This window comes from Typopeltis vanoorti, chromosome 15 (genome assembly GCF_054136105.1).
Source record: "Typopeltis vanoorti isolate ZY-2024b chromosome 15, IOZ_Tvanoo_1.0, whole genome shotgun sequence".
NCBI classification, from domain to species: domain Eukaryota; kingdom Metazoa; phylum Arthropoda; class Arachnida; order Uropygi; family Thelyphonidae; genus Typopeltis; species Typopeltis vanoorti.
The window spans coordinates 34,944,342-34,958,081 of NC_143563.1; the positions used below are offsets into that span (position 1 = coordinate 34,944,342).

The window sequence follows — 13,740 nt, forward strand, 5'->3', positions numbered from 1 at the left end:
CATCATGATTTGGCTTTGCCATCATTTGTTCTGCTCTTCACGCATAAAAATTTTTAATGGTTTATTAATAGATCCATCCAAGGGTTGTAATTGACTTGTAAGGCCTCCAGGAATAACTGCTAATTCTGTATTCATTTCTTTTAGAATCTTGGTTGATTCTGTTTTATGTGCTCTGAATTGATACCACACTAACATCGCAGGCTTTTTAAACAATGCACCTGGACGTTTTGCCCATATCTTTTGTATCCATAATTTCATTCCTGTTTTGTCCATCCAGCCTTTATCTTGAACGTGGATAATAATGCCACGAGGAATTTCATCTCTCGGTAATGTTTTTCTCTTGAAGATTAACATGAGGGTAGTTTTGTTCCTTCCCTGCAACAACAAGCTAAAACTACAGTGTAGTGAGTTTTTTCTTGACCTGTTGTTTTGATCACTATTGATTTGGTGCCTTTTAATCTATTGTCTGATTTGAAGGAACATCAAAAGTTAGAGGCACTTCATCCATGTTCGCAATTTGATTAAGCTCAAAGTTAAATTTCCTTCTCGCTGATATGACAAATCCATGGAATTCTATAATTTTAGCTTCATAGTCAGCTGGCATTTTTTGGGCTAGAGTGGTTTTTGTATGCATGCATAACCCGTGTCTTTTCTAAAGCACCAAGACGGTGATCTGGTAAAATCTAAAATTCCATTAGCAGTTGCCCATTGTTTCGCTTCAAAAATTATCATTTTTGTAGAAACAGATATTCCCATGTTTTGATGATTTGTTTCCCAATTTTTCATTTGTACTTCTGGCCATTTTTCTAGGTGTGAACGGAATGTTTTCTTGTGTTTACATAGTAGTTTTAATTATTCCTCTTGTTTTCTCCACTTGTGAGCCATTTTTTCTGTTGGTGGTGGACCAAAATGTCTTTCTGCTGCTCTGTTTCCATATTGTTTTGCATAATTTATCACATTTAATTTATAACTCACATTATATGAAAGTCTTTTTATTTTACACTCATTTTTTCTAATTTTAAGATAAAAATTTTAACGACTTATAAAAAATAATTCAAATGAACCGTACAAAAGCACATGTTTACACACTAATGACTATTGATGCTCTAAATTGATGATTCACCCACATGCAGCAAGATAACTTAGGTACCTACCTTCAGTGGCGTACTTACTAATTTTATTAACATATTGCGCCAGTAATTGAACTTCGCTAACAGCTTCGGTACAGTGCAAAGATTTGGACCATAAGACACACTCCAATTTTAAGTCGATCTTTGTATGTAAAAAGATGCATCTTATGGTCCGAAAAATACGGTATATAAATTTGGTCAAGCATTGCAATGAATTTTGCTTTTAGGCAAATTGTATGCACTGATAAGCTAAATACAAAAATGACATCTGTATTGTTCCATTGATTATGCTCTTCTAAAGAAAATGCTTTGTTTGACAGAAATACATTCTTTTTGTTGCAAATTTTGTTACACTCATTCAGTGTATCTGCATTCACTAGTGTCAGGCAAAATGTTTCACTTCATGCAAAGACCCTGCTCCTTATGTCTCTGCTGACACCCTCCTTATTGATTTAAAATAATTAAAAATAGATTATTGATCATTCTCTGTGATCAATTTCTGTGATGTTGCCTGTGTCAGGAAGGGATTTTAAAGGAGAGGTTTTGCTTTGCATTTTATGACAAAAAAAGCAGTAAACATGCTGGAAGGAATATTATTGGATTTCTGTGCATTTGACATACTGATGTTTTAATATTTCTTGTGAATGGACCGAGATATCCAGTGGGTGGTGCTTATATAAAGTCCCTCATTCAGGGAGATTTAAATAAACATTTAACATAGACAGATGAGTGGGGGGTTTCAATATTCACATCAAAAAGTTGTTTTTCCCCTTTTACACCCCCCACACAAACCAGATTGTAAAACTATAGAGCATTGGTGTTGTGATTTGGATAATTTCACAATCCCTGAACCCTACTCTAGTGCAGGTTTCATAATAAAAATATCACTGTCTACAACACATGATTTTTTAAGCCATAACAGGATGCACTCAGCAGGATGGTGGTCTCACTCTGGGTGATGAAATTCATTTCTCATCTGAAGGCATTCACAAAACTCCATGATGGTTTTGGATATGGGTTTCATATATCCACAGCCTTTAGGTTAGAGAGAGCAGAGATACTGTCCACTTGGCCAACTAGGTAGAGCTTTGAGGTGAACAAGATTTGGGATCTGAAGGTGATGGCCAAAAGAGACCTGAAGTTCAAATGATATTACAAGTGCTGCAATGTCCATGCAGCATATTTCTGCAGTAGTAGGGGAGTGCAATGGCAAATAGAAATAAGGAAGTGGTTGCCAGTATACATGGCAGCCACTTCCTTATTTCTATTTGCCATTTGAACCACACACATATACTACTGTGTGCATACTTGGTTGCCTCATTTCTGTTGTGATGTGAAACTGGAAAGGATTCGGAGATTAGTGATTATTTCAATATTAGGACTCTGGAATGTTTTGTTTATGTGGATAGGGTGAAGAAATCTAGATTACAGTTAGAGGTGACAATGGACTTATAAAGTGGTGATTATTTATAAATCCATTGTCATCTAGCAAAATGGAGTTTTGCTAGATTTTTATTATTATCAGTTCCACACATGAGAGATCTCAAGATCTATGTTACAACATTGCCATGGGCAAGTGATTAGAAAGAAGAATCTGTTAATGTGTTTCTTGAAGGTTGAGAGCTCTGTTCATTGGGGAACATAGTATGATTATGACTATTCCAAAGGGCAGAGATATGTGGATTGAAGGAAGAAGATGAGAAATTGGTTCAGAGAGTTTTGGAGCTAAACTGTGTATGGATGGTGTAACCAGCAGCTACCCATGTTTGCACATAATTAGAGGAAAGCAGAAAAATGGAATGGTGATGGCCAGTTCAGTGGAGCAACATCCATTGAAATAGCTATAGAAAAAGACATAATGCAGAAACAGAGCATCTATGAGGAAGTTATGAGAGGGGGGGGGATCATTTATAAACTGAACAGTGCTGCTCTTCTGGATAGTCAGGAATTCTGAGGTGTTTTTGATGCACCACACCAGATGTAAGAACAATATTTTAAGGTTGTCCAGATTTGTAAAATATTGGGTGAGCAGAAGAGAAATAATGTTGATGTTTAGAACAAAAAAAAAGTACTAAGGTTTCATTGGAGGATTAGGTATAGATATGATATGTTTATGCCAAGATTGGCTAGATTTGAAAGACAACCCAAGAAGACAGAACTGATTTTTTTTTTTTTAAATGTTGGATCTGTACACAAGCAGTTAGTCGATCAACCTATAGTATGTTAGTACCATGTATGGGTAGTAGGTTTTGGGAAAGGAGAAACTTGTTTACATTTGATTTAAAAGCCTGTATATTGTATTCCTTGGGAAATACATCAGGGGGAAGAGTGTTCCACAGTACAGCAGTACCAGGGATGAAGGGGGGGGGAAGAAACTTGTTCTGTTGGTTTCAAGGTGCACTGTTAAAGGATATTCGGTGGCAGCTCTACGTGTTCCAATGGGCTTAGTACTGAGTGGAGGAATTATTGATGCTATTTCAGATGAACATTTGCCATGGAAATATTCATAGAATACACATATTGCAGTGGCCAAACATCTGTGTGAAAGTGAGGGGAGTGAGTTGGTAAGAGATGGATCATTTATCAATCTAATTGCTTTCCTCTGTATTGAATCAAGCATTTTGAGGGAGCTTTTAGGAGCCCCACTCCAAATGTGAGAGCAGTATTTGATAGTTGGGTGGATTTGTAATTTGTTTAAGGTTAACAGCTGTTTAGAGGCAGAGAGGCCTGATGTCAGAGTAATTCCAAGAAGAGAAATCTCATCTTGGATGGAAATTTGAGTGTTATCAAAAATAATACTGGGGGAAAATGGTTCTTTTTTGAGAGAAATAAGAGAGAACTGGGCTTTACTAGCATTGAAGCTGACAAAGTTATCTGAGCCCCATTGGAGGGATGACTTGGAGATCAGGGTAGTGGTAATTGATGTTCTGTAGGTTGAAGTGAGTTGTGTAGAGTAAAGTTTGTCAAAAGAAAGGGAGTAGTGCAGTGTGCTGTCATCTGCAAAACTGTGTATTGGGTTGGAGGTCAACTGAAGTGGGGTCATTGATATACATAAGGAAAAAGATTGGTGAGAGAACAGAATCTTATGGAACCCCCAGCATTAGTTGGATGGTGAAAGAATAAGGAACTAGCTACCATCACACATAGTGTGCATACAGACAGAAAGCTGGCAATCCAACTGCAGAAGTTCTGAGATGGTCCAAATGATAGGAGTTTGCTTAGTAAGCATTTGTGCCAGACCCAGTCAAAAGCTTTAGAGATATCAAGTGCAACCACTTGAGATTTGCCAGATTTCTCCATGGCATTTGTCAAGAGATGGGTGATATATGAGAGTAGATCTCCTGTTGATCGGCAGCAATGGAATCCATACTGGTGGTCGTTTAATAGCTGGGTGCCTTCAAGGTAGTTCAGGAGTTGAGAATTGATGATTTTCTCCATTACTTTAGATAGGACTGAAGTGAGAGAGATAGGACTTAGATGGCAGTGATTTGTTGCCCTTCTTATGAATGGGTCAAATATAGGCCAATTTCCAGGCTTTGGGATAGATACCAGTGGAGTAAGAGAGTATGTACAGATAGGAGTCAGTTCTGGTGCACAGACCTTCAGGACAATTAGAGGAATGCCATCAGGGCCAGGAGATTTTTGTGTCTAATTTAGACAATAGGTTTCTGATCTCTTTCTGGCAAAAGGATATAGGGGGCATTGTACTGAGAAGTTACTGAGAAGAATACTATCAGAAGTAAGAGAGAGAGAGAGTGAGACATAGTGTTTTGGTAGCATTAAAATTTACTAAATTATCTTCACTCCACTTGAGATTGGCTAGAAGATTGGTGTTGGGAATTACTAAGTTTTGTAAATGAAGAAGAGGAATGGAGTGTGCTGTCATCAGCAAAACCATGAATAGGATTGTACGTTAATGATAAAAATTATTGATATATAGGAGGAAGAGTGTAGGTAAAAGCACAGAGCCTTGTAGTATTCTGGCATTTATGGAAAAATCACATGAGAGGCCACCATCCACCCTGATAAGCATTAAACAACCAGAGAAGAAACTGTCGATCTACTCACAAAGGATAGGAGGGAGACCAGAAGAATGCAATGCCAGATGCAGTCGTATGCCTTGAAAAATTCAGTAGTAATATGATGGAGATGATACACAAGTGGAAGGAGTGTGGAGGACAAACAAAGGGTTATCCCTAGAAGTCTTGGAAATAGTGAATGGGAAGCTGAATGAGTTGAAGATTGATATTATTATCATCATCATCAGACCTCCATGGAGTCAAAAAAACTCATCATGGAAGGTCTCACTATCACAGACATAGCTCATTATACTGTGCCTTTAATTTACTATCTCCACATTTATTACACTCTCAGGCAATATATTAATATCACCCACCACTCTATATGAAAAAACCTACTCCTCACTCCTATGTTAGTAGTATACTTAGACTTTGCAAATGCTTTTAATAAACACATGATAAGTTGATAGTCAAACTAGAGCAGATGGAGTTGGATATTAGACTGGTGCATTGGATTAGAGATTGGCTGTCTGATAGGTATCAACAAGTTGTGTATGGAGGGAGCAATATCCCAGAAGAGGAAAGTCACTAGTGGTATGCCTCAGGGGGGTCTGTTTCAGGGCCATTGCTGTTTAACCTGTATGTTAATGATATTGGGAAAGATTTGAATGGGGATATACAGTTGTTTAAAGGTGATGCAAAGTTGGGACAAACTATGAGGAGTAGAGCAGATGTGGCATTATGTGAAGACTTGAATAGAGTGAGTGAATGGGTATAGGAGTGGGAAAGCCAGTTCAATGTTGCAAAATGTAAGGATTTAAAATTTCGAAAACAAAGGTGGGATGTAGACTTTACTCTTGGTGGGGATATATTGTTGGAGTGGAGGAAATAGATCTTGGGGTGATGGTGGATAAGGATCTGAGATTTAGAAGACATATTGTCAAAATTGTGGGGACAACACAACAAATTCTGGCAATGATGCAGAGAACACTGACTTGTAGAAGTAAGGAGATTCTGGTTCCATTGTATAAGGCTCTGATTAAGCCAAATATGGACTAGTGTGCACAGATTTGGTCACTGTTTTCAAAAGGATGAAGAGATGTTGGAAAGGGTCCAGAGGTGACTGACTAAGGTAGAAGTAGTTTCTGATCTCTGAAATGTCGAATATGAGGAAAGGTTGAGAAGATACAATCTGCAGAGTCTAGTAGATAGAAGGAAGAGGGGTGATATGATGGAGACGTACAAGTTTGATAAGGAGTTGTTATGGATTAACATTGAAGAGGTTTTTCATAAAATGGTGAAAGATTGGTCAAGAAGAGGTCAACAAAAGAGAACAAGAGTTCATTCCTGGAAGCTGTATAAGGAGAGTATGAGCAAGGGAGTGAAATGCAGGCTTTTTTGCATGGAGAGTTGCAAATGATAAGAATGGATTGTCTGAGAGTATGGTGTCTGCAATGACTTTTAAGGTGTTTAATGGACAGTATGATGAGCTGGTGTATGACAAAAGGGACCTCTTAGATGAGTCTCTGACTCCATGCCATCTTAGGATAATAATAATGTTCATACTCTCCTTATACAGCTTCTAGGGATTGTCTTTTGTTATCTTCCTGTCTTCCTCCATTCTGTTTAAAATCTCATCCACAAATTATTTAGTTGGTAAAAAAAGGAATGTTGATAGACTTGAAGAAGTTGCTGTGGGAGGTAAAGGATATTAGTGTTATTCGAAAAGGCATGAGCGTGTTGCCCAGATAGGACCTTAGTGGGTTTGAGAAGGAGAGCAGAGATAACAAATAACATGACGGAGTTACGTAAAGCAGAGGGGGGGGGCTCAGTTTGTGAATCTGTGGAGTGAATTTGAAGAAAAGTTGGAATAGTTTAAAGTTGATGGGTTGCATTTGAATGAGTTTGATGTTGGCATTTAGAAAGGCTATTATTTGCTGAGAAGACACAGAATCAAGAAATTAATGTAGTTGTGTACTGTATCAAAGGGTACTTGTGAAACAGAAGAGCATAGATAAATGGATGTATGACAGGATGAAGATGGATATGAAGTTGAAGACGTGGTTCTGCAGGACAAGGTGAGAGAATGCTTGAAAGTGAGGATGAGACTGGTATGAATGGCAATCAGATTTAAGATCAGGGAAATGAGAGTGATCAGATCAGATCAAAGAGAGGTGTGGTATAGCAGTTAGAGTACAGAATGTTGGTTCTGGTAGAATGGTCTCAAAGACATGGGGATTGTTATGTTTGTATAGAAATATAAGGATTATTTGAAATAAGAGAGCTGAGTATTTATAATGATCAGTATGGATTTGCAAAAGCTCTTGTTTTAGCAATTTACTTGCATTTTATGATAAGGTAACAAGTGTGTTAAGGGATGATCATATACAATGATGGACTTTGCAAAAGCAATTAAAAAGACCAGATGATAATTTGGTGTACAAGCTGTAGAGGATGGGAATAAATAGTATATTGATTAGATGGATTGGTGATTGGCTTTCTGAATGATACCAGCAAGTTGTGTATGATGGAGCAGTGTTTCAAAAAAAGTAGGGTAACCAATTGCATGCTCCTGGGTTCTGTTCTTGGGCCCCCGCTGTTTAACTTGTTTGTAAATGATATATCATATGGATTGATAGGGATTTTCAGTTGTTTGTTGATGATGATGCAAAGTTTGGGAGAATTAGAAGTAGCACTGCAGATGTTAATTCTTTTCAGGAAGATTTGAATAGACTTTTGACTTGGGCAAAGCTGTGCAGGGTTATAGTTTTAACATTAATGAGTGCAACATGTTGCATTTTTGAGTGCAGGAATATAAAGCTGTGTACTATAGTGACTGTGCTGTACTTCAAGAAATGGACAAGATTTGAGATTTGGGACTGATGGTTGTTAGTAGACTGAAGTTTAGAAGGCATATTGCCAGTGTTGCAAAGATTGTACATCATATTCCTGAAGTTCTCTGACACATAGAGATAAAGAGGTGGCTATACAGTGGTATAGACACCTCTGGTCAGACTACATTTGGACTATTGTGCTCAGATTTGGTCACCAGTTTTCATTAAGATGTGGAAATATTGGAGAGGGTCCAGAGATGAGTGACTAAAACAATATCAAGTCTGTGGAATGTTAGCTATGGAGAGAGAGAGAGAGAGAGAGAGAGAGATTGAAGGAATGTAGATTGCACTGTTTGGTGGATAGGAGGAAAAGAGGTGAGAAAGAGAGAGAGAGAGAGAGAGAGAGACGATTAAGTTAGTGAAGGATTTTATTGGTTTAATCCAGGGAGTTATAATAAAAAAGAGTAGAAGGCGAGAATGGGAAGAACCATAGGCCATCCCTGGAAGTTATGTTAGAGTGTGGTGAAGAGGGGTGTGAGGAGTAGATTGTTTACATGGAGAATTGTGAGTGAATGGAATGTATTACTGAAATATGTTGTTAACAGAGAACTTTAAGAATTTTAAATTCAGTATGATAAATATGTTGTTGGTTGAATGAACCTCCCACAATGAATCTGTTGACTCCATGGTGAGTGTAATAATAATAATATTCCCCCCCCCTGCAAACATACATGCACGCATATCCTATCCATTTTGTACTCTTCAAATTGCATTTCCTCAATCTTTCTTCTTACTCAGCACTTTAACATTCCTATTCATCTTCTTGAAAACCAGATGATCACATCTGCAGACAGTAATTCATATGATATTGAAGGAACCATAGCATCCTTACTTCTGTATGTCACTGTCTTCTGCATCATAGTCATAATCTAGGATGCTGTTTTCAGAGTTTTATTTTATCAATGTGTCACCAAAATTTTAGGTCTTTATCTCTTCTATGTCCTTTAACATCTCTCCATCAAATGTATACTCTGGATTCCATCTTTGCTTTCCGAATTTTAAATCCTCATGATTTGCAACACATTAGTTTCCCATTCTATCATTCTATTAAAGTCCTTTTGTAAAGCCACATCTGTATTCCTCATAGTTCTTCCCAACTTTTCATCATCTGCAAACAATTGTATATTATCATTCACACCTTTCCCATATCATATCATGTACATTAAACAGCACCAGCCCTAACATCGACCTTTAGGGCATACCGTTACTGACTTTCCTTTCCTCTTCTGGGATATTCCTCCCCTATACACAACTTGCTGGCAACTGAATTGGAGGCAGGTTGTCTGATAGGTGCCACTAAAAATTTACTTTATCCAATACCACTCATTCTAGTTTAATTTCTAGCTTGTCGTGTGGCAGCCTATCAAAAGTATTTGCAAAATCTAAATATACCACTATGTATTCATCTCTCATTCAATGCATTTTCCAATTTCCATTTTCCAATGCATGTCCAATTCTGAATCTTGGTCTTCACTAGTCTCTCCAAGACATTAATCATTGAGGTCATTACATTGAAGATGATAAGACCAAGGAACAATCTCTCTCTATCTCTCCCTCCCTCCCTCTCCACTTCCTTTGCAACATGGCCCAATGTAAGCTGCATGTTAAAAAAGGTACATCAAAGCTGTTAACTCCCAGGAAAAGGTCGAAAGTTTATGGACGAAGAAACCCAGAAGATTGCTGATTAAGTTACCTGTTAGCATGCGACTTAGTACATGAAGTATTCTTATCGGTATTTCTCTCAAAACACGTGATGATATATCATTAAGCTGTACAGCCTTATTGACATCAAGTGAGGCCTCCTGTAGTGAATATTTTGACCACAAGAAAATCTGTTAATAATAACAATAAACTTCTTATTTGATAATATCTATGCATTCTTATAAATACAATCTCAATATTATTTAACATTGATATTATATTAATTTAAATTACCATTTATTGTAGATACAGATCTCAGTAACAAAGGGATTTTTAAAACATTATATTCATAAATATGCAAGTATAATGAATTTTATTAGATTTGTTTATAAAATTATTAATTTTTATATACACATCTTTAAATTTCAAAAGAAATTAAAAGTGACAATGAAGAAGCATCCTAGAAGCCTAAAAGTGCTTGCTGATCTTCAAAAAAAGAATACCCTTGTTACAGATAGGGCTGAAATTTTATATGAAGGCAAGTTGAAAATTTCTAGATCATTACTTGTGTGTTTTATGTAACAGTGGTTCAGTATAAGCTATTCCAAGTAAGCATACTTGGATTAGCTTTTAAAAATAGAGTATGTTGAATTTTTACAGGCTCCACAGGTACATTGCCACTGATAATATAATTTGGGAGACAACCTGGTAATGACAACTGAGAACAGCAGAATCAAGAAATGGCAAACTAAGTAAGGAAACTTAGGTGTGCGAAGTCATTATATATGGCTGTTAGATAAACAGTTTCTTTTAGTTGGGCAAGAAAAATGTTTACATGTCTTTGATATGATATACATCCATATGTAGTGTTGGAAAGAGCTCCTGAAAATAAGTGCTATTTTGAATAATAATTGGCAATATTTCATGAATTTTAGTGTTGTACTATTTTTGATGACAAAGTGTGTCTGCGTGATTTATTAGTTGAAATTACTTTCTTCAAATATAATAATTAAATAAAAACAAATAGCAATTGAAAAAGGAATCATGCAAGGCCATCCATTGTCACCATAATTATTCAACCTATACCTAAAAGAAGTAGTAGATGAAGGACTACAGATGTGTGAAGTCATAACTGTAAATGGAAGAAATATAACGCATTTAAAGTATGCTGACAACATAGTCATCACTACAGACAGCCAAAAAAAATTGTAAAATATCCTGACCCAACTGCATCAAACAAGTAATAAATATGATATGAAAATCAATTTTAGTAAAACAAAACTAACTCTAACCAAGTGAAAAATAAACTTTCAACATCTTTCTCTAAATCCAGAGTAATTTATTAAAAAAAGGGTGGCACACCATTTGGCAACTCCTGTAGGTAGAGATGACCTGCTAATGCTTCTGCCTGGTATCTCCACTTGGGCCTGGCTCCCACTGAAGAGACCTCAATAAAGGTCGAAACTAGTCTGGGTTGTGGCCCTTCCCTTAATGCATAACATTAGACATATCTGCAAGGAGATGTGTTTTGCATTATGGGAGATACTGAGATAGGAGTGTTGGTAGCTTGCTCCACCTTTGCAAGGAGTGCCCTGGTGTTGTACTACCTTACCCCAGTCCTGAAGATACTTTCAGGTGCAAACTTTGTTTGCTCACACTTGGATAAAGGATTAAACTAAATTTATTATAAAACTAATGGTAATAGGAAGAAAATGGGAAGCAATTCAGTGAAAATAGGAAACAGTAATATAGAACAAGTAAAGCAGTTCAGTAACCCAAGAACAATGATCACTGAAAATCTAGATTATTTCAAAACCATAAAACACCGAAACAATAATGGATGGGTAACAATGAGCAGTCTACAAAAAATATGGAACAATAAAAGATTAAGCAAAGAACTCAAAGATATATAAAACAATGATAATTCCCACAGTGGCCCAGAATCCTGATTCTTAAGAAAAAAAAAAAAAGAAATGGATAAACTCGATGCTTTTGAAATGAAATGCCTAAGAAAAATCAATAGAACAAACTGAAGAGAAAGAAAAACAAATGAAAAGGTCAGAGAAGAGCTTAACTTTAAAGAAACAATAATTACAACACTAAAAAAGAGCCAACTAAGCTGGTTTGGACATGTTCCAAGAATGAACCCAGAAAGAGTACCAAACAGTGGCGGCCGGTGAAAATTTTAAGTGGGAGTGCTGCATATACAAAAAAAAAAAAAAAAAAAAAAAAAAAAAAAAAAAAATTCCTAATCAGTAACGAATTTATTAATAAATAAATTTACATATTAAAAATTGCTTTATTAAAAATATTTCATCCTCACCATGAACAAACACCAATAATAAAAATTTCATATCAATAGCAATGACAAACGCAAATGAATATTGGCATTAGATCACAGTGCATTTGTTTCATGTAACAATAATTGAAAAAATATAATTCTTTTCATATTTTCAACAGTGACACTCATCATAATTCAGCCTTGTATCTATAATAAATAAATAATTATATGTTATTTTAACAAAATAAAATAAGATTGACAAAAAATAGTTCGCCATGCACACGCACCAATAATAAATGTTTCATCTCGCAGAAATAACGTGCGTATGGACACTAAAAATACACTGCTGTTTGTGCAATGTTAGAATGATGTAACGTGCAATGACAAGCGCCAACGAATATCGGCATTTGATCGCATTGCATTTGTTTTGTGTAACAATAATTGAAAAAATATAATATAATTCTTTTCATATTTTCAACAATGACACTTGTCATAATTCAGCCTTGTATCTATAATAAATAAATAATTATATGTTATTTTAACAAAATAAAATAAGATTAACAAAAAATAGTTCACTATGCACAAGTACCAATAATAAACGTTTCATATCTCACAGAAATAACGTGCGTATGAATACTAAAAATACACTGCTGTTTGGGCAGTGTGGGAATGACGTAACGTGCAATGACAAGCGCAAATGAATATTGCCGTTAGATCGCAGTGCATCTGTTTCATAATCTAAAGCGTTAATTGAACAATTCCAATTATTAACTATTCAATCAATGTCAAAACATAAGCTATAACCTTTAACATGTTGTATTGCATTTATATAATGTTGTAAGCATTGTTATTATTTATAAACACAAACAAAATTTAAATTTTTCATTTTTTCCTTGGGGGTGCTGCAGTGTCGCAGTGCTTATGTACGGGCTGCCACTGCTACCAAACATATTATTAAATGGTAGAATTGAAGGACAGTCCAGCAGAGGAATACCAAGAAAGAAATAAATTGACAACATTAAAGAAAGCACACCCACTTAAATTCCATAATAGAACTTCATAAAAAGGCAGCAGACAGAAAGAAATGGCAAAAATTCATCTTTGATGAACTCAACCCATCATGAGTGGAAGAGAAGAAGAAAAATCATTATAGGTGATATTAGTTATGGAAATGTGGACTGGAATTGAAGAGATAACATCTGCAGTAAGAAGAATGGATTTCTTGAATTTCTGCAAGACATTGCAGAAATACATAAATTATCCTATGTTGTGCAGTAGGCAGTATAGGGTAATGAAGATTGACACCATTGGATTTGATTATTGTATTAGAGGATGGTGACTGTATGAGATGAAGATGGTGACCAACCATATGAGAGCTTTTATGAGAAAAAGGATATGTAAAGCTATAAGGAAATGTGCTTATGGAAAGATAAGGAGGCAGCCTTGAGCAGTAGTGTGACATGGAGAATTTGTTATTTTGTAGATTTAAAAGCACCCCGCCTCCTGCAGTGTCCAGAGTGCTCCTGTCTGCCCTTGAAAATCCAAGGGGGAGAGTGTGATTTTCGTGCCAGACCGTACCCATGTCCTCAGCAGGTCTCCAAGGTGAATAACCTCTAGTCGGTAGAATAATGTAGGTAAGGAAAATCAGCAAGATGGATCCGTAACCTTGGGACAAGGATTGGCTCTGAGGACTGGGCTGGTCAGGCTGGGTCCAAAGCGGGTATGGCACTGCACTGGGACTGGGTGAAACTGTCCAGTGATGGAACTGTTGAGCT

The 13,740-nt window shown here is 36.3% G+C and overlaps 1 protein-coding gene across 2 annotated transcripts in view; it reads left to right on the forward strand.

The window, feature by feature from the left end:
• Positions 1 to 13,740, forward strand: part of LOC150098597 (aspartate dehydrogenase domain-containing protein-like) — a 117,946-nt gene that overhangs the window by 51,260 nt on the left and 52,946 nt on the right. For both annotated transcript variants that reach the window (XM_090404796.1, XM_090404795.1), the window contains exon 4: positions 10,117 to 10,222. In XM_090404796.1, the coding sequence (XP_090260922.1) occupies positions 10,117 to 10,222 (106 nt within the window). The remainder of the gene's footprint in view (positions 1 to 10,116; positions 10,223 to 13,740) is intronic.